The sequence below is a fragment of the Crotalus tigris genome, unplaced genomic scaffold, assembly GCF_016545835.1.
Source record: "Crotalus tigris isolate CLP2741 ecotype Arizona unplaced genomic scaffold, ASM1654583v1 scf7180000024437.13266115, whole genome shotgun sequence".
NCBI lineage: Eukaryota > Metazoa > Chordata > Lepidosauria > Squamata > Viperidae > Crotalus > Crotalus tigris.
In genome coordinates, this window is record NW_024100606.1 from 1,782,360 (window position 1) to 1,803,330 (window position 20,971).

Consider the following 20,971-nt stretch of genomic DNA (forward strand, 5'->3'; position numbering starts at 1 on the left):
ATTCGGGTCCTGCCGGTCCAAGTAAAAAAGACCGAGATATCATTTCAACAGAGGGAAGGGAAACAGAGTTCTTAAAATAATACGGCCTTAATAATTTGAGAAAGAAAAGGGAGGGCAGAAGGTGTCTTGCTGACACGTCATTGCCCCCCCCGCCTTCAGTCATTCATCGGCTCACTCACCCGGGCCGCCATCTTGCTGTTCCGCAGCCGAAGACGCGACTGACAAGGAATGCGAAGACACCAAGCGCGAAATCTGTTGAGGAGGGGCGGGAGGAAATAGTTACATCACTTGCGAGAGGCGTGGTCAACCTGCTTCCCACCCACTTCCGCCCTTTCCTGTTTTACTCGTTCCTATGTTCGTGGGGAACCGGGAAGGATGAACGTCTTCATTGCTGGGTGACGTCTGTAAAATATTCTCCCTGATTAGACCCACGAGTACCGTATAGAAGAGGGTAGCTAATGTGTTTTCAGTTAAAAGTAAGGGTAGGCAATCATCAAGGTGAACATTAATAGGAAGCTTTGCGAGATTTTATTAAATACTCTAATCTTGCAGATAAGCCTAAGGTTTTCCATGGGCAGTGCTGATGGCTGTACTTCACAAGCTAAGAGGATGAAGGTGGCTTAGAAAATCTTATCTACTGTAGCTTCTTAGAATATATAGAAACGATGGAGCCATTGCCATAAGTTTATTTCTGCATCCATAATGGCAATTTATTTTAAAACAAACATTTAAGAATAACCAACAGCTAAAAGCAAGCATAATGACTAATTTGTTTAAGAAATCTTTGAGAAGAATAATCAATATTTGAGCCATCCATACCACTGAGGAGGACAATATACCAAAAGTAGACACCACTGAGCCTATCACCTGATCCATGCTTTCAAAAGTGGCAAAATGCTTCACAGACACACTCTATATTCTTGGATTAAGTGGGTAGATTCTGTGCTATCAAAGGAGGAAACAACTTATGTTTTGGTGCAGAGAATGATCTCAGAACAACTGATTCAACAGTATCAATACAACTAATACATGCCCTGACCTGTAGCGATAGACAAATAGGATGTTCGTGTAATATATTTTAAAGTGGTTCAAAAGATCAAGATGTAAATATGAAGAAGAAAATGCATATATGCCAAAAGAGCATATCTTAATAAACTATGAAATAAATTATGAATAATTAGTTCAGCATTCTGTTTTCAATTATAGCTGTATAAATGTCTAATAATTGATATTACTGATTTTTCTCTATTGTACTGCCATGGCTCATAATAAAGACTCAGTCTACTGCATACTGCAGTGATTATATTGCAGTATTGAAGCCATTGCACTTAGATAATAGAAAAGCTAGGAAGTATTGTATTGCACAAAATGTGTATTTGCTTATTTAAAGAAATATGACTTTTTTGTTTTGGGAAAATAAGTGTGCTTTCCAAGGTCCATATCACAAAAGAAATCCAGAGAAACTGGGACATTTTTCAATAATTTAAAGAATGTTCTGGATGGAAAAATTGAAAACATATTACAGTAAAAGTGGGGGGAAATATTGCCATGGAAACTAGAATTCTAAGAAGAATCTGTAATGTGTCTTGTGTGTGTATGCATGCCTATTGGAACATAGTTTTATTATAGAAAAGATACTATACATAGAGCAGAGTTTATGGTAAGATATACAGATAGTCCTCAAATTATGACCACAATTAACTTCAACATTTCCATTGCTAAGTAAGACAATTAGTAAGTTTTGCCCCATTTTAAGACCTTTCTTGCCACAGTTATTAAGTGAATCACTGCAGTTGTTACTAAAATGGTTGTTAAGTGAATCTGGATTCCCCAATGACTGTTGAGTATTTTGGTTATGTGACCATGAGGATGCTGCAACAGTTGCGTGAAAAACTTTCATAAGTTATTTTTTTCAGTGCCATTGTAACTTTGAGCAGTCGCTAAACCAATGGTTGTAAGTCGAGGACTACCTCTACGGGACAATTACAGTAAATGTAACAGTTCCCCCCGAAAACCACTATTTAATTATTCCTTATTGCCATAAAATCATTAGAGACTTTAGATCCTCTCTTATACCTGAAGTTTTAAGTCCTCAACTTAAAATCACAATTGAGCCCCAAATTTCTGTTGCTAAGTGAGATGGTTGTTAAGTGAATTTTGCTCCATTTTACAACCTTTCTTGCCACAGTTAAGTTAGTAACACAGTTGTTAAGTGAATCTGGCTTCTCCATTGACTTTGCTTGTCAGAAGGTCGCAAAAAATAGGTACATGATCCCAGGACACCTCAACTGTCATAAATATGAGTTAATTGCCAATCACACAATTTTCATTGTGTGACCATGGAGATGCTGCAATTATTGGGTGAAAAATGGTTATAAATCACTTTTTCCAGTGCTGTTGTAACTTCAGATGGTCACTAAATGAACTGTTGTAAGTCGAGGACCACATGTAATATAGAGATAATGCCAATCTACTTTGTAATAATTCTCAGATAATCTAAGTGATAACCTTTGGTTAGCAAGTGCTATCAATGAGCACAGAAACAGTAAATAAAAATTCAAACTGCCATGAAAGAAATATGTATATACACCTTTCCCTCGCTGCAACCTGAATTTGATTTATCTCCTGATTCTGTGCAGATTTAAGACATCCAATTACATTTCATATAATTCTTAGGAAGAGTAGTTTAAATTCTGTGGTCTAGCATCATAGGTCTGATCTACTGAATTTCAAAACATTTGTGTTTCATTCAAAATAAGTGGTTTTCTATTAAGTTGCAAAAAAAAGTTGGGCTGAGGATAAATCACTTGATTTTGACTTGAAATAGTGGTCTCTTTATTCTGAAATTTATAAGGGGATGCTACTGAAGAAACGTTTAGAAACAGTCCTCTTTGAAACTAGGGAATGGTGATAACCATGAGCAAACATCTAAATCAATTCCAGTCAATTGCAAGTGTGTGTGTACCTAACAATGGACGTATTCTACGTACTTCTACGATGTTGAGTTAGCGAAGAGCGTAGACAGGTTAACATCTCCTGCCTCGCTTCATTGGTATCCTAGTAACAACAATTTACCCGCTTGATTCCTACGACGTTCAAAAAACACTACATTTCCCAGCCAACACTGCTTCTTGGTGGATAATCATAGAGTTATATCATTATAGTTTGACGCAGCAAAGTCGAAGGAGAGGAAGTGAGACAAGCAGTTTCCGGTGGAAATAAGGCCCTGTGATTCCGGCCGGCGTGAGTGAGCGAGTTTGGCTTTTAAGATGGCGGCTGCGGCGGGCTTGGAGTTCCAGCGCGCCCAGTCTTTGCTGACCACTGATCGCGAGGCCTCCATTGGCATTCTGCATTCCATAGGTGAGTTGGGCCCGCCGAAAAGGGGAAAACTGGCAGGTAATCTGTCTGCCGATCGTGGAAGGAGATTGGCGCTGGGCCTGGAGGGGTTAGGCTGGAACCGCTGCTGACTCACTGAGCAACTCCGAAGGAAAGTGGGAGCTGTTAGGAGGAATTTGGAAATGGGAAGGCTAGTGGGAAAGGCCTGAGTAGGTCTCTCTATTCAGCATCGCTTCGTGGAAATGAGGAAAGCAAGTGGGGCTTGGAAGACTGGAAATGCTGGGATTGAGCTGAGGCGAGGGTCGAGGCTGACAGGTGGCCTCGGAGAACCTCTGACCTGACATGTTGGCTTTTATTCAGAAGAGGTGACTTAAAGATTAGAAGCTAAACCCGGCGGATTTGCCCGCTAAGAATGGTTTCTGCTGCCGCTTTTCACCTACTTTGTAGCCCTTGTCCTGGCCTAGTTAGGCTAGTTTATAACTTCCTAAGCAGGCTGTCAGGCCTGCTTCACATCCTTCACTTTTTCGGATCTCCGTTCGAAGGCCATTTTTTTGGCGCTAAAAGAAATGAGCGGATGACGGTATACAGAGATTTGGAAAGTGTATGAGTTTTTGAAATGGAGGTTGATTTTCTAATGTGAGTGGAAAGTGGATTCTTGGTCACAGTTAATATGTAAGGAACTACATTACACTTGCTTTACTGATAGTTTAATATGTCCATCATTCAATATTTACATCACTAGTTTTGACAGGCGGGTGGAGTACATAATACATTTTACATGGTGTGAAAATTTTCACTTTTTGGTTGTAGAACAGTGGTTCTCAACCTGTGGGTCGGGACCCCATTTGGGGTCGAACGACCATTTCACGAGGGTCGCCAAACAAGGCTGTCCGCCATTTTTCCCCCCTTTTCTTTGGCCACGCCCCTGGCACCCGGTGATGTATAAGTGGTTGGGGGGTCACCACAACATGGGGAACTGTATTATGGGGTCGCGCATTAGAAAGGTTGAGAACCACTGTTGTAGAAAGTCAAGAGACTCTATTGGTAAGTGTAAATTAATATATCCTGAATGTTTTATTGATTCATTTTTAGTTGAGATTTTCACGATAGGTAATTGTTTGATAGGACTGCTACAGAAAGGAAAAGGGGAGACATGCTCAAATGAAACAGAGGTGACTTTTTTAGGGAGATGGAATGTTATGGTATAGGGATGGCAGTAAGAATAATAATGTGAAGAGTAAGAATTGTGGATCTAAAAAGAGCTAATACAGAAATTGGATATAGAAAAAAATAGCAAAACAGCATGAGTAAAGCTATTGGTGGACCACATTTTAAATGTTTCTGACTTTTCCCTGTAAAGGTATTTCTGGTAAATTTGTTTGTTCCAAAAGTCTATTGTAACTCCATGTAGGTAAATATATGGTGTGGAAATAATCAGCTGCTGTGATTAAACAAGGTAGCTATTATCCTTATGTCCATTATGAGAACAGTTAACTATTGGTTAACTACTAGATTAGATGAGGTTTTGTTCTGATTTTAAAAGGACTGTCCTTGTAAGGTTCATATGTAAAAATAATTTGGTTGAATCAATTATGTATAATTATAACCATATTCCAGAAATGGTAGGTTTCCCAAATCAGACAGTAAGAGAAAATCCAATTTACTGTACAAAAGGTGTGTAATTATGCGAATTACCTTTCAGTGCAGATCCTCTTACACATCTGTCTTAATACTCTACTTCAGTCTTGGTCCATGGGCCCTTTAGGGGCCACAATGTTGTCACAGGGGACCTGTGAAGGCTTGAAGAAATGTTATGATTTAAATCTTAAGTTAAATCTTGGGGATCTGTGGCCATATTCCATACATTTTATTTCACATTTAAGTTGATTTTCTATAAAACATGTTACTTGGTAACAGAGTTAGACAACATAACTTTTTCTCTCACAAAATAAATTTGAGTAAAGACCCCTGCTGTGGAGCTTTTTTACTTTCCTGAGCTTGCCAGCAGAGAAGAGATGAGGGAGATGAGTATACCACAGGGCAAAGATTCCTTGGCCTTGTAGTGCTTAGTGAATCCTGGTAGTAAGTCACTGGAACATATAAAGAGAAAACTGATTTAGGGAATTGGTTCCTCTGCATTTTCACTGTACTTGACAATATTTAGCCCAAGACAAAATACGTTTTATGAGATTCTGATTTTTCTAAAAAAAATGTTGGCTTAAAAATTGATATTAATTTGGCTCAGTATTAATTTTGCTATTGAGAACTGTTGTATCCTGAGAACAGCTTTTGTTGTCAGTAAGTTTATTTAGGTCATCTGCATATCATTTGCTTTTTCTATAATGCCATAATTTTAAGCACAATCTATCATAGGTGTCAGTGTTGCTCTTCTTTCCATTGCCAGTTGTCCCAGAATGAAAAGAAGATAAATTAGAATGGAATGGAATGGCTAATTTTGCCAATGAACCTTTGTAAGTAGATTATAGTGAAGAGATGTGTTTTTTAATTTCAAGAAAGTATTTGATATTCACCCTCAATATTGCTAAAGATAGTTGGATGATCTCTCAAACGAGAAGTTTGTATTTCCTTCATGCCTTAAATATTGAATGTTGCACTGGTAGGTACTCTAAGAAACAAGTTTACTGTATTGGCTTCTCTGAATAATAGTGGTTTTTTGTCTGTTCATACAAATACATTGGCACTAGTGACATATTTGTTCTTCGTGTTGAATATTTTTCTATGCATTATCTTATTTACAATATCTAGTGTGGGAGATTCATTTCATAGTTGTGCCTATATTTATACTGATTCAAGTATTAACACCAAATGGGGTGACATCAAGTTGTCCTGTATAAATATTCTGTTATGAATTGCTTCATCATGCAGATCTTTCAGTTCCTTTCCAAGACTGAACAATTTGTCAGGCATTTGTTTTTGGCTTATAAGAAGGAAATTTAAAATGGAAGTTTTGGGGACTTGTAAAGAGTCTTTGATTTGATATATGCCAGTAGTGGCGAACCTATGGCATGGGTGCCAGAGGCGGCACTCAGAGCCCTCTCTGTGGGCATGTGCACCATCACCCCAGTCCTAGGCCTTCAGCTAGGTTTTATAAAACATTTAGGCCTCCGCCACTGTGTGCAAAAAAAATGTTTCAATCAATCAGTCAATTTTAACTTCTCACAGAAAAAAAAAGATCTTGCAAAGTTGGAATTGATTGATTGAACTTTTTAATCGCACCCATTCTGCTGTTATCACTGCAGCCACCCCCACCCAATGGGCTACACCCACTCGGCACCCAACAATGCATAAGTGGGTTTTGGGTTGCAGTTTGGGCACTCGGTCTCTAAAAGGTTCGCCATCACTGATATATGCTCTTCTTTCATCAAAATCTTTTATCTTCCCAGTGAAACGTGATGTTCAAGAGAATGATGAAGAAGCAGTCCAAGTCAAAGAACAGAGCATCCTGGAACTCGGAAGTCTCTTGGCCAAGACAGGACAAGCAGAAGGTGAATCCTATGTTTAAAGCAATTTAACGGTCACATTACCAGTAGTTTTTCTAAAAATATGCCTTTTCTGGCCCAGATAACTGACTGCTGAAATGTATGTGTGGTTACTTTTTTCTAGAATATAAACATAACTTTTTATAATGCCTTCTGATACAATTTCAGATCCTGAACTATATTGCTACTTGATTATTTTATCATTAATATAGAGCTTGGAGGACTTCTGAAGTATGTGCGTCCTTTCTTGAACTCCATTAGCAAGGCAAAGGCAGCCCGTCTGGTTCGGTCCCTGCTAGATCTATTCCTAGATATGGAAGCTGCAACAGGACAAGAGGTGAGACAACTGAAATTCAGGCACAGATATGCTACTGCAAATTCAGAATGTTGGCAGTTGTTTCTGAAAAGTCCTCTTGCAAATGTTCAGAAACAGTTTATGTAGAAAATGGTATCATAACAGTAGTGATGGTACAAATAGTAGAAAAATAATTGAATAAATGTAGTTTTTCTTTTAGGTTGACCTATGTCTTGAATGTATTGAATGGGCCAAATCAGAGAAGAGGACATTCCTGCGCCAAGCTCTGGAGGTAGGATGTAACATATGCCCATTGTAGTTAATGTAGTGATGCGCAGTATTCTTTCACTTGTTATTTTGGTATGGAGCCTGACATCCTGTATGTCAATATATTATACTCAAACATTTGTCATTACTTTTTTCTCTAGATTATTGATGGCATATTCTCAAGTAGTAGTTTGGAGTATGATAAGCTTCCAAACTAATATTCACATGTTATTCCAGGCAATTTTTTCTCCAGCTTATAATGCATATATATATTGCTTTTTAAAAGAGCTTTCTCAGATATGAAGTAAGATTTTTACTTAAGTAAATGGATTAATAGAATGGTGTTTCTATCTGTATGTGTTAACACATACAGTTCCATGTATGCCTTTAGTCCATGTTTCTATCCTTGAAAGTGTCACTTCAAAAGCATTTCTTCTGCTGATTTCTTTTGCATTACTGTGGATGTAACTTTCTAGTATAGGGTTTTTTTTCTGTGTTTTCTTGTCACTCCTGAAACATTTTCCCAAGAGCCTTGTCTGGTTCATATTTTACACATTTTGGCTCTTTGATCAATATCTAATTATCATAAGGTAGTTTTGATAACGATTCTTTGCTTTTCTCTCTTTAGGCAAGGCTGGTTTCTTTGTATTTTGACACAAAAAGGTATCAAGAAGCATTGCAGTTAGGTAAGTTGACTTCTGTAATCATCCCTAGACTGATCCCAATGATTATTTACAGTTATTCTAGGGATGTGTACAATGGTGAATGCATGGAACAGCTAATTTGAGATGATTTTTATATGAACTGAGAACATGTTTGGCCTCAACATGGAATGAATTAGCGCTATTTTTGATCTGGAAACCGTTTGAAACATTTGTTACAAGCTATATTGTTTTCAGGTAGGATATAGAGAGGGGAAAAGTCAATGCCACTGGGGTTGGTAGAGGCTATGGGGAGAGGGGAAGATTCTAGAAAGACTGGGGATGAACAGGAGAAAGGGATACTGGAAGTTGCTAAGGGAAGAAAAAAGGTGTTCTGCACCAGTTTTGATCTACTTATCCCATAAAATCACTCCCACAGGATATCATATTAGCTAAGTATTTATCTTTTGTTTTCCTGATGAATTACAGCCAGTCCAAGATGTTTTGGTAAAATGTCCAGAACCCAATATGCTTGTAGGTTTGAAACAAAATATATGTTCTTAATTTTTCATAGTGACTTATTTGAGCAACTGGCAATTGCTGAGTTTTCTGCATTGTAAAGAATAATAAAGTATCTTATTAATGACTAATACCATTAGTTAGGCAACATAATGTATTTGGAAGCTTTGGGAATATACTGATATTGAAAAAGAAATATTAGTTTTTGCATTTAGTGTATTAACTTTGTATGTGCTGTTTTCACTCTTCCTATATTTTGATCAGAGTAATGTATTATTTTTTTTCTAATTTTGTTAAAGGATTCAGAAGAAGGCTTTTAATATAGTGTAAATGCTACCATCCATGTTGTTTTTGTCAGGCTCACAGCTTTTGCGGGAGTTAAAGAAGATGGATGACAAGGCCTTGTTGGTGGAAGTGCAGCTATTAGAGAGCAAAACTTATCATGCCTTGAGCAACCTGCCAAAAGCCAGAGCAGCATTAACGTCTGCCCGAACCACAGCCAACGCGATCTATTGTCCACCCAAGTTGCAGGCAGCACTGGATATGCAATCAGGTAAGGCCTTGTGCTTTTTTCATATTATGGGTGCCTTAATCTTAGGTCATCAGTACTTGCACAATCTGAGAAATAAAATCTAGCATTTTCAAATCTTGAGTCCCCGGATTATTTTAATCTGCAATGTACCGCAGCCACTTTGCTAGCTGTCCAGGGCCATAAGAGTTCTTGCATTCTTATAACAACCAGAGCACAAAATGGGAAAGATTGGCTTATAATCTCATGCAGAACAAACTGTAGGTCATAGAAAAAAGAAAAAAAAAGAGCCAGTTTGGTGTAGATGCTGGCCTAGAAAATGGGAGGGAGGGAGTTCTCTTAGCATGAAAGTTAGACTTTGGACTAGTCATTCTCCCTCAGTCTTACCTACCTCACAAGGTGATAGTTGTGGGGGAAATAGGAGGCAGCAATATTAGGCATATTCACCATCTTGAGTTAGATATAAAAATCTAATAATATTGCAAAAATGTTTATGACAGAATTATGCTGAAGCAGTCTGTCTAGGGAAAATTGTAGTATGTACTGTATGTTCCAAAGATTATTGTATAAATAGATAATTTTCAAAGTTTATTATAGGCTGAGAATATCTGCTTTGAATGATACAGTTAGTCCTCGAGTTACAATGATAGAAATTGCCATTGCTAAGGAATGTATGATTGTATTACTTAGTGACAGCAGCCATCGTTAAGCAGGGAACTCATGACCTTGTGACCATGATTTCTGATTTCTTTGATTTTACTTGTGAGAAGCCACAGGAAACATCAGAAATTATGATCACATGGTTGTGGTTTGCTGCAGTGTTGTAATTGCAGGCATTACTATGGGAACATTGCAGTGGCTGGAACTCCGAGGATCTGTTATAAGTCTCCTCATTCAAAGCCATTGTAAGTTTGAACAGTTGCTGAATGAATGGTGGTAACCTAAGTACTATCTGTAATTGCTGGATTTCTTGTAGCATTTTGAAAAGAATTTATTTTATATGAAGAATTCATGCAAAATAGAAACATCTGATCATTGCTTCAGTGATTACAAGAACAGATAAATTTCATTTTATATGTTAAGATGCAGTCATTAGCAACTAGATACAGACAGAAATTATCTGAATAGTTAGATAATGCTCTTTTGTTAAAGTTTATCCTGAATTATATATCTGAACATCTCTTGATTGTTTCCTTGACATGACTTCTGTAATTTAGCAAGTACTTAATATAGTTGATGTTGTTTTGAGTCTCATTCACTCTGCTATCAGAAAAGTTGGTGAAACTTTAAATATTGGAAGAAATTATATCTATTATTTTGCATGAGTATATGAAAATAAATTTTGTGAAGATTAGAATAATTTTAGCTATAGCACAATTATTTTTTCTTGTTCTACCCCACAGCAGGGGATAGATAAGAAAGTTTAAAAATTTTCTGGCTTCGAGAAATAAATAGGATTTGGCAGCAATGTTTTCCTTTACCTTGTTCTCCAGGTACCTCAGTTATATTCAGACTTCTTTTTTATTTCCCCTTTAATAGGTATTATCCATGCAGCAGAAGAAAAGGACTGGAAGACAGCATATTCTTACTTCTATGAGGCATTCGAAGGCTATGATTCTATTGACAGCCCCAAAGCCATCACTGCATTGAAGTATATGCTGCTGTGCAAGATCATGTTAAACTCGTATGTGATTTTATTGATTGACATAGGGAATGCAATACGCACTTACTTCCTTTTTTTACACCTGCACAGAGGACAGTTGCTTTGACCATACCACAGGCTGCAATTTGTTAAATTCTTATATCAATAAGCTGAGTTTCAATTCCTGATGGTGGTTGAAAAGATATGAACACCAAGAGGGAAAAGGGAAAAATTAAAAGCCAGGAAAGGGAGCAAACAAGGGTAGAATGTTTGCCTTTGTGTCCCATTTAGATTTCTCCATATTGGAATTGCATTACCACTGGCAAAATATTACCTCTTTCAGCTCTGCTCTAAAAAACCTAGGCAGTGCTTGATAGAAGCAAACCCTTAAGAGTGAAAAGGCCACTATATTTGAGTTCCTTGCTATCTAACAGAATTGAGTGTCTTATAACATGCTTTCCTAGTCAAAATATTGAGGAGACTCAGTTGACTACTGGGATAGCTGGAGATTGAAATATAACTTTACTTTTATTTCTGACAGCTAAGAGAAAACAAAGATTCAAATAACATTTGAAAAAGGAAACACTAGAAACATTTTGTCCAATCCTTTATATCAATACTGTTATTTTGTTATTGATGTCAGAACATCTGATTTGTAGTTCTATGTATATTTCTTGATCTTTTTATTATTACTCTGATATTTCCAGCTGGTTTCTTTTTCTCCTGATTTTCTTTGGTTCATGCTTATTTGGCATTTCCATAAAGCATTTTGAATATATTAATATAAAACTGATAATAGAATGCAGATTTTTCTGGAAAGCAGTGATTATATGGTGAGGTACCTTTGTAGCCTGAGTTCAGGGATTCAGTAAATATCTCTTTGCTTTTTTACAGACCTGAGGATGTGCAGGCATTGGTGAGTGGGAAGCTTGCATTGCGGTATGCAGGCAGACAGGTATAAAAATCCTGAACTATTTTTTGTTCCTGAACATTTTTCCAATTCTAGCTGACTCCTGTTAAAAAAAAGTTTGTAAATACTGCTCAAAACAGTTAACCACTAATTTGTTCTATTATCAGCTGTATTTTATGAGATGTCTTTTTTGCATCCTATGTGGTTTGGGAGCCCATCAGTTGGCATGTGTTCCCATCTGAATGAAGAAAGATGGGCTAACAGCATTAATGTAGTGATTCATCAAAATGGAGTTTGTTAAAAAGCAGCATCCCTGATCTTATGTCATTGGATTACTATCATTGAGCTCAATTGAACTGGATGGCTAGAGGCCTTGGCTGTATGAGGTGTTGATGTATCAGTTTCTTTTTGTCCCCTTTCCTGATCTGAGTTGGACAAGTCATGATGGATCAGATCTCTGGCATAGTGATTGGCAAGATTAGGGCAAATCAGGCTGCTTTGGACTTGCTCAAGTGTGAAGTTTTCTCTGCTTTGATGATGGAGTTAAATTGTAGGGCACTTGATATTTATAAAGGCTTTCTGCATTGTCAAATTCAAGGATACCAAATCACTGTTTGGCCTCCTGCACACATTATTTCTAGCTTTTAAGTTCATTATGTTCTCAGTATTCTTGCTCACAACTTGGTCCAAAAAGAGTTAATTACTACTATTTCTAAGGCCTCGCCAGTAACTTGTGTTTTTCGCATTATTTTAGGAGTATTATTTCAACTTTGTCGTGACAAAAATGCTAGGGTTACTGGTTGCCATGGTTTTTATAATGTGGCATGCTGCCCTTGGCATTGGGCAAAACAATTTCTGCTCAGAGTAATAAATTGAATGCACTCCTTTTGTCATCCTGAAAAACACCTAGTTGATATATTTGAAAAATGCCTCTCAAAGTGCCCAAAACATGGAAGGAATTGTAATGGATTAAATGACAACAAAATAATTCGATATCTTGCCACAGTTGGAAAACTGCGTTTTCAAAAATAGTGGCTAAATGCTAGAATACAGTAATAGATTTTCTAGTAAGCCAGCATCCATTATTATTTTTTTGTGCAAAGTGATGCTATATGATCTCTCTTTATTTCACTGTTCTTATTAGTCTTAACTTGGTTTCTCCAGTAGTTTTCTTTCATGACTAGCTCTGAGATATCCATTGTTAGTGGCAGTCTTTTAACCTTCTGTGTAAATTGCTAAACTATCTGCAAGTTTTACCCAAGAGTTTCAAAAGCTGTTTTTTAAGGAGCCCACATTCTTGTTTATAGACGGTTAATATTCGAAGATTGAAATTACTGTTTGTGCAGTCAGTCAGCATCATCTGGCAACAAGATCTGTTGTAAATTTATTTAAAGATTGTTTAACTTACTCCTCCCTCATTGAGGATATATGAATTGTTGCTTCAGGGTGGAAAGCTAAGAAAGCATTCTGATCACTGGTTTCCTTGTTTATAAGAGAAGACAGCTCTAGAAATGCTTGCCTTTCATGTTTTGTTTCCAAACCCCAATTCAGATGGTCATATGTAGATTGGTCTTGTTAGCTTTATTTACAATGTTCTGTCCAGCATAGTCATTTTGTCTTCTTGGTGATTTAGTTAAAATCTGGACTTGTTCTGTTGCATAGGGGAGGGGATTTTGTCTTTTATTTGAGAGGTTAAACTGGATTAAATTCTGGTTTTCAGGATATTACAACTCTCTAATCTTCAAGGGATAGTTAAAACACCAAGCAAATATATTGTCCTGTCAACTCATCAGAGCCAGTTTCCTACTTCCAGTCCTAGTTAGCACTTCTGTATTTTAATGAGTTTAGATCCCCATTGATGGATTTGGGTTGCATTGACTACTTGGGCGCTTTCAGGTACTTCATTATAGCAGCCTAAATTTCTGCTTCCATGTTGGGATTATTTTGTGTGGATAATGTTTTTTGAAAATATACCTGAATGCTTCTGTGATTTAGCAATTGTGTGAGTTAAATGAGCATAGAAGAATTAAAACAGTCTTAGTATTTTGATCAAGGTTCCTTCTTGAATTACATTTTATCCAACTAAAGCAATTTTTTCATGTGAGAACAATATAAGTATTATTACTATCTAATGGTTCAGAAGAACATAAGTGTTGGCTCTACTCTGTTTTACAGACAGAAGCTCTGAAATGTGTAGCTCAAGCTAGTAAGAATCGATCACTGGATGATTTCAAAAAGGTAAGCACCTATAATAAGGAAAATGGGTTGAATATCTTTGGATTAGGTTAATTCTTAGAAAAGGAAAAGCATTGAAAAGCAGAAAAGAAAAAAAGGAAGAGATGTCTTCAGTATACTCAGCCTTTGAGTGTTCAAAATACATTTGCAGAAGTCATTTGAAAATAGCCTTTGTCAAGGTGGGCTGGGCTATTACAAGGCCACATTTTCAGTTGTTTTAACTGAAAAGTCTGATTTCTTCAGAAGATGTATTTTAAGTTGTAGACTTTTTATTGAAAATCAGAAAAGTCAATAACTTGGATCCTGCTATTGTATAAGTCACCCAGTGAAAATATTCTGAAGATAACATTTTTACAGAAATTTCAGGCTTCTCATGCACAAATCAAAGCCAAACTAGAATAACTATTGGAACAGAAAGGAAAATAGTTAACTTCTGTTATTGGGAAATAAAGTACTATGTTCAAATATTTCCTTCTTCAACTTTGATAAAATATCTCTGTCAGTACATAGATATATCTTGGAAGAATATCTGCACAACTGACCTGAATTAGGGCTTATTTACAAAATTACATTTTAGTTTGAATCTCCATAAAGAGATGGTAACAGATTTAGCTAGCATACTTACACTCCCTCCGAAGCACTATTTTTGCTTCAGATCTGAACAAACATGCATCACTAGGAATACCATATGATATCTGCAAGAGACCAAAAGACTAAGTGCCTAATGGATATTCATAGGTCTGTGTGTTTTTAGTGAATGTTATTTTCATTAGTCTCATAATAATTTCAGTCCCATATGTAATTCTTTTTAATTAAGTTTTTAATCATGGCAAAGATTATTCTAAAAATGAATGGCCATGAATGGTCTGTAGGATCCAATCTGGGTTGGTCACCGGTACCAGAGATTTAGTTCTCCGAGCTTTTGGACTCATGCTGGAGCCCATCTACCAGGAAAAAAACAACACCCATTCCAGTAGAGAGAAGTTCCCTGAGTTCAAAAACTTAGAAAGCTAAACTTCTAGTCTCAGTGACTGACCTTGATTGGATTCTGCAACACGTATATTTGCCTTCATTCATGAATGATCTGCAATAACTTTAGGTAACTTAGTCAGAATGATAGTGAGATAGCCTCCTGCATTCAGTAATGATTGAATTTGATCTGCCACAGGCATTGAAAGATTATAAAATGGAACTCAGGGATGACCCCATCATCAGCACGCATTTGGGCAAACTGTATGATAACTTATTGGAACAAAACCTCATCCGGGTTATTGAGCCTTTTTCCAGAGTGCAGGTAAAATGTTTCTGCAGAGCTTCCCATGCTATTTTCCTGCTTCAATGAAGTCATGGTTTTGTCTCTTTTCCCATCAAATTGGGCATGAAGAGTTTATTTTAAAACATTGGCATTTTCACATAAAAGTAATCCAAGATTTGCTTTAAATATTTTGAATCCTTTTAAATTTCTGTCTTATTGAACTAGTTAAAGTCCCCTAATTACATCTTATTTGGCCAATTCTGATTTGCCTTCCTTCTATTTCTTTTGGATGGAGTACAAAACCAAAGTGGGATTAAACTATTATTGTGATCTCAAACATAATGACAAACCCTGGTTAAAACAGGGAAGGATTTGTAAACTTAGAGCATCATGTTGTGGTTGATTGTATTGGAAAAAAAATCAGTCATGGTTTCCTATATTATATTTTTATTTATTTGATTAATTTGGTCATCATGCTAAACATAGTATGACATAGCATTTTAGAAGAAAAGCTTTATATGAATAAATAAAATAATAAAATAATTTTGTCTAAGCCAGGCCATTTTGAAATTTTCTGTACATGAATTAGGACTAGAGTAGTACAGGAGGAATTACAGGGTAGAATGAATTGTGTAAGACTATTCCAAATCTTGAACAGTAGCTTTGAACATCAGGTCAATAAATGGGTTTTTTGTTGTCCATCTCTGGACTCACTCAATCTTATCAATATCTTTATTAAGTGAGGTCTCCAGAATTAGATACAGTGTTTCAAATGGATAATTGATCACAGCTGATAAGATTAAGATTATTTCAAATAATTGATCATAAAACTGGTAAGATTATTTCAAGATGACATCTTTTTTTTTATAAAACTGTGGTATGAGTGGATAATCTTAATATTTTTTTCTATTAAATTAATAAAAATGTAATTGCCAAAATGACCTTGTGTTTCATTATGGAGAAAAAATTATGTCGAGTGTGAATCAAAGAATCAGAAGAGCTAACACCAAAGTTAAAATTGTGTAGAAAATAAGAAAGGTAAACTTGACAGATCCATTGTAAAATCCATTACCAAAGTGACAAGAGAAAACATATATAAAGTCTACAACAAGCAGAAAATATGTGGAAGAGACTCAGACAAATATCTTCCTAATTCACATGAATATAAAAAGGCCAGGAGGTATAGCACAATCAAACTTGTAAGATTCTGATATTATAGCCACTCTTAATAAAAGTTGTTTTAGCCTTCCAGTGAAGTGGATTCTTGGCCTGGTCTATCTGGTAAGGCTGATAATTTCTCACAATTAGTTGTGAAGGCAATGGTAGAGGCAAATAGTGTGAAGATTAACAGATAATTACTCCATATTGATGTTTCTATCAGAAAAATAACACTTCCTCATTGTGGCCCCACCTTATTTGCTTTTGCAGATCGACCATATATCTATCCTTATCAAGTTATCAAAGGTAAGCACTTAAATGTTGCTGCCTACATAATGCTATTTTCACTCATTTTTTGTTACAACGTCAATAACAGTTTGGGGGGGGGGGAATCACATTAATTTTCTTCAGCAACAGAAGTGATTTAAGAAATTCCAAATTCAGTTTCAACTATTTTAAAAAGACATAAGTAATTTTCATAGAATTTAAACGAAAAGAAAAAAAGAACTTACTAAGCCTGAAATAATGTAACTACATATCTGTAGAAATAAGCTCTATTGCTAAACAGATATTCATGAGTTGAACTGTAAGAATTTTGGCAACTGTTTCTTTGAAATAAGTAAGTAGTGGAAAATAGTTTTTCAAGGGAAAACAAAGGGGAAAAATTATTCTAAGCAAGGAGCTTTCTCTCATTTGAACGTTTCCTGATTCAATTTCAGGCAGATGTGGAAAGAAAGCTCTCTCAGATGATTTTGGACAAAAAATTCCATGGTGAGTCTTCCACGATTCTCAAGAAAAGAGTATGTTTCTGCCCTTTGTAATATTTGATAGTATTTCTTTTTGAATAAATATGTATCTAAACAAGCATTAACAATATAATATAGATTGTATTATATTGAGGAATTCCTACAACTTGTAGGGTTTTTCCTTTATCCTGGTCTTTAAAACTACTGCATTTGGAATCTATATAGTTGGGGGTCTAATTTTTATTTATTAAATAATTAATCCAAGCTACTCTACTTGCTCTGCTCCTTTGAAGTCTGTCAAAATTAAAGTGGAACATTCTGTGTTAGAGATATAAGTTATCCAAGAATCTTAATTGAAACTTTTCTCTCATTAGGGATTCTTGATCAAGGTGAAGGCGTCCTGATTATTTTTGATGAACCACCTGTAGACAAAACATACGAAGCTGCTCTGGAGACCATTCAGAATATGAGTAAAGTAGTGGATTCATTATACAACAAAGCCAAGAAGCTAACATAGGTGAGGGGGTTCTTACAGCCCATGATTAAAGCTGTAACATATGTTTGTACCCCCTCCAGAAGGATTGTGCTATTGAGTGATATGCCTCCATCTTTTTTTTCCCCTTGCAGAATTGAAAACTGTTGGCTGTTTGGAGCGTTGATGCGTGAAACCTTTGGGGGGGTGGAACAAAAGGCTAGAAGATGGTGGGGTTTTTTGGTTCCCCACACCCCTTTTGCTCTCCTTGTCACTTAAAAAGTTTAAGACAGCCTTTCCCAACCTGGTGGCCTCCAGATGTGTTAGAACTATAGATCTTTGAATTCCTAATCAACATGGCCAGGAATTCTAGGATTTATAGTCCCAATATATCTGGAGGCCATTAGGATAGGGAAGGCTGTTTTAAGACTTCCTCATCTGATCCATCTTGTCTATACAATTGTGTGTTCCAGTTTCCATGTAACCTTTTACCTGCTGAACTTTGTACTGGGATGGGGAAATAATGTTTAAAAAAAAAAAGAAATGTTTCGGGGGGAAGCAGTGGCAGCATCCTAAATAAAAGGACTGAGGCTTATGCTACCTTTAAAATGAACAAACTTGCTTTTCATTTTCTTGAAGGTGGCAAAGGGATAGGCCAAGATGTCTTGTAAGTCACAAGAACCCAGCCACACAAAATTCCTGCATAGAAGGTATTTCTTGTGTGCATTGTGTCCAACATGATTGTCCGCAGGCGTACATGCACTGGGTAATCAAGGTTAATTACTGTTTCTAAGCATGTGCCCAGGTAGCAAATGTCCATGAGTGCATGTTGGTTTCCCATAAACTCCCTCCATAGCATTGTGTTCTATGTAGGAATTTTGTCCTTTGTAAAGGGTAAATTAGAAATTGGGAGCTTATATTAACTTTGTGTTCAGAATTCAGGAGTTATGGGCAGTCAGGGTGGCTAAGCCACATCAATTTTCACACTTATTGAAGAATCAGTAAAAAAATATTATAGGCCTCTGTCATCCTTAAGTGCCCCATCTACAATTCTTAGGCCTTATCACATGGGGCCTGCTTAAAATACAGTTTTCCATAACAGTAAAAGGGCAGAAAATAGCCACTCTTGAACAGTAGTACTCAAGGTTTCCTGGTTCTGTACTGCATGCTTTTTTTTTTAAAGGCTAGAATGTACTTGCCTTTTAATTTTGCAAGATATGCCATTGAAAGTACAATTGAGCTTCTGTTCTTAATAGTTGATTTCTTTAAAAAACAGTAGATGGGTTTTTATTGACGGAAGGCTGGTTTGGGCCATCCAGAGGTATTTTTAATCTCTGTTCCATTCCCTGAGCATCAAGAATAAAGCCGCCCTTTGAGGGTGAGGGCATGGCTGCATATTACACTACCCATGTGGCTGCTATCTGAAACTGCATTCTTCTGTTACTGTGCCAGATATCTATGGGGATTTACTGCAGAACAGATTTCCTAAAGTTTACCATATGGTCATTTCAGCAATGAATTTCCTCATAGTCTATGTTAAGGATCAAGCAACTAATTGCTCCAATATCCAATTAATCTGACTACTAGATATATTGATGGAGCAAGTGATAATTATTGAATTTTCTGGCAACCTGTCTTTTGCAATGGTAGGAGGGATCCCTGCCTGCTTCACTATTACTTCCGGAAAACAATTTTTGGCCATAAGCATTTCATCAGGGAGAGGGGAGAACTTTTTAGAGGCAACTTTGCAGCAAAAATAAAGCAGTCTTCTTACTCCTGATGCCCACAAATTAGCTTGGATTTCAGCTTGAGTAATTCCAAGCTGGCATGGTCTGAGGAGCCTTGGCATGGATGGGGGGGGGGAATCCTAGAATGAAGGAGATTGCTGTAAATGATTTGCCTCTTAAAACTGTCTCTGTTCAAATCTAGAGGAACTTTATAGAGTGATGGTTTTGTGTGGGAGAGACAGGGCACTCTTCACCCTGGTGTTTTGTCATTGAATAATGAAGTTATATTTAAGGTGTTGCTTGACATATGAGTAGTGTAACCTTCCACATCGTTGCCCTCATCTTCCACTTTCTTTCTCTGCTTTATCATAATTATTTTGTAAACTTGCTTCTCCTATGCCACAAAATATTTTTGCATAAGCATGACAGCTTTTAACTGGCTGTATCTACCCCTATTTTTTCATGCTGCTTTTCTCTTTATTTTTTTCTTTTTGTGTACTTAGCATTTTTAAAGTTTCTCTCTGTGTCAGCCAGTTGAAATGTTCTAGGGAGAGGTGGGTTTGGTTTTTGTTTTGTTTTGTTTTTTGGTCTTGGGGGGGGGGGTTTGGCACCATGAATTTCAAAATGTACAAATGGTTCACGCTAACACACACCAGGTATATCTGATGTTCAGATGGCATACAAATAAAAAATATTCTTTTTCAAAAAGAACCTGTCTGTTTTCATTGCCTACAGAGGGACAAATATAAGCTCTTGAGAGAATCAATGGCATAGCGACTCAGTCCCTATAACTGTTAATCTCCATAGCACAAGTTACCTTAGTAAGATTGTTTTCTTTACCATTACTCATTACAAAAATCAGTCAACCAGATTATTGATTCCATCCTATTTATGTGATCTCACTGAGTCTTGTTGTCTGAATATGGGAGCATTTTATTGCACCTTGTCAATAATAGGTCAGTCTTCTGGAGAGAACCTACCTAGTATCTGAATACGTTACGGTAAGAAGTGAGCATTTTGATGTGTAAAGTCTTAATTAGCAACACCTGTCATGTAGTTGCCAAAAATAAGAAGTTGCAAGTAGCCACTTCAGACCTCTAATTTTATACAAATTCAGTAGATAGCCGTGAGTTAGCTTTTCCTTACATTCCACCTCCCTCTGTATAATATCTATAAAGAATTATTGATTCTTTATAAAGTGCAATATAATTTAAAGAACTATATCAGAACTAAATATTAGTTCCAAAACATTCATTGTTTAGCTGAAGATAGCTGAAGGGAGGATGCTATCAGTATAGTGGAAAACTTAACTTGGCTTCTCTAGAATTTATCAAATGTGTAGCTTGTGGGGATGGTCCAAGTGCAGAGTTAGATCATGGATTATTTAAAAAAATGGAAAGTCTTCTATAAAAATTCTTCAGTTTATGGAAATTTTATATTTTTACTTGCTTTGCTTTATATATTTTTTCAGAAAAATCTTCATAAAGACCAATCTGTAATACTTTAAAGTGACTTATTTACATTCTGAGATTTTTATTATCTGCATCAGTGTTTTCATGTTGAAGTACTTCAGAAATGAGCTAGATGGAATTCAAATATTTATTTATAATTAAAAATAATAGCATCATAGCCTGTGCTTGCTGTCTTAGTATCAGAGCCAGTTTTTCATATCAACTATGTGTTAAGCTATGACCATTACATCTACATTCTACTACTTCACCTGAAAAATACATGTATGT

General features: G+C 36.4%; 2 protein-coding genes across 4 annotated transcripts in view; one reads left to right on the top strand and one right to left on the bottom strand.

Annotated features, from left to right (window-relative positions):
- Positions 1-323, bottom strand: part of NSF (N-ethylmaleimide sensitive factor, vesicle fusing ATPase) — an 89,655-nt gene extending 89,332 nt beyond the window's left edge. For 2 of the 3 annotated variants that reach the window (XR_005555208.1, XM_039331704.1), the window contains exon 1: positions 180-323. Coding sequence is in view for 2 of the 3 variants with exons in the window: in XM_039331704.1 (XP_039187638.1) it covers positions 180-191 (12 nt within the window). In the remaining variant the exon portion in view is untranslated. The remainder of the gene's footprint in view (positions 1-179) is intronic. The other variant, XM_039331705.1, reaches the window with a different exon arrangement.
- Positions 324-3,206: 2,883 nt separating this feature from the next.
- Positions 3,207-19,652, top strand: PSMD11 (proteasome 26S subunit, non-ATPase 11). Its single transcript, XM_039331707.1, has 14 exons — positions 3,207-3,360; positions 6,741-6,842; positions 7,049-7,173; positions 7,352-7,423; positions 8,027-8,084; positions 8,917-9,111; positions 10,627-10,771; positions 11,624-11,684; positions 13,815-13,877; positions 15,043-15,168; positions 16,558-16,593; positions 17,007-17,058; positions 17,408-17,550; positions 17,661-19,652. Exons 1-13 carry the CDS (start codon positions 3,270-3,272, stop codon positions 17,548-17,550), a joined length of 1,269 nt encoding a protein of 422 aa, XP_039187641.1. The 5' UTR covers positions 3,207-3,269; the 3' UTR covers positions 17,661-19,652.
- Positions 19,653-20,971: the final 1,319 nt, after the last annotated feature.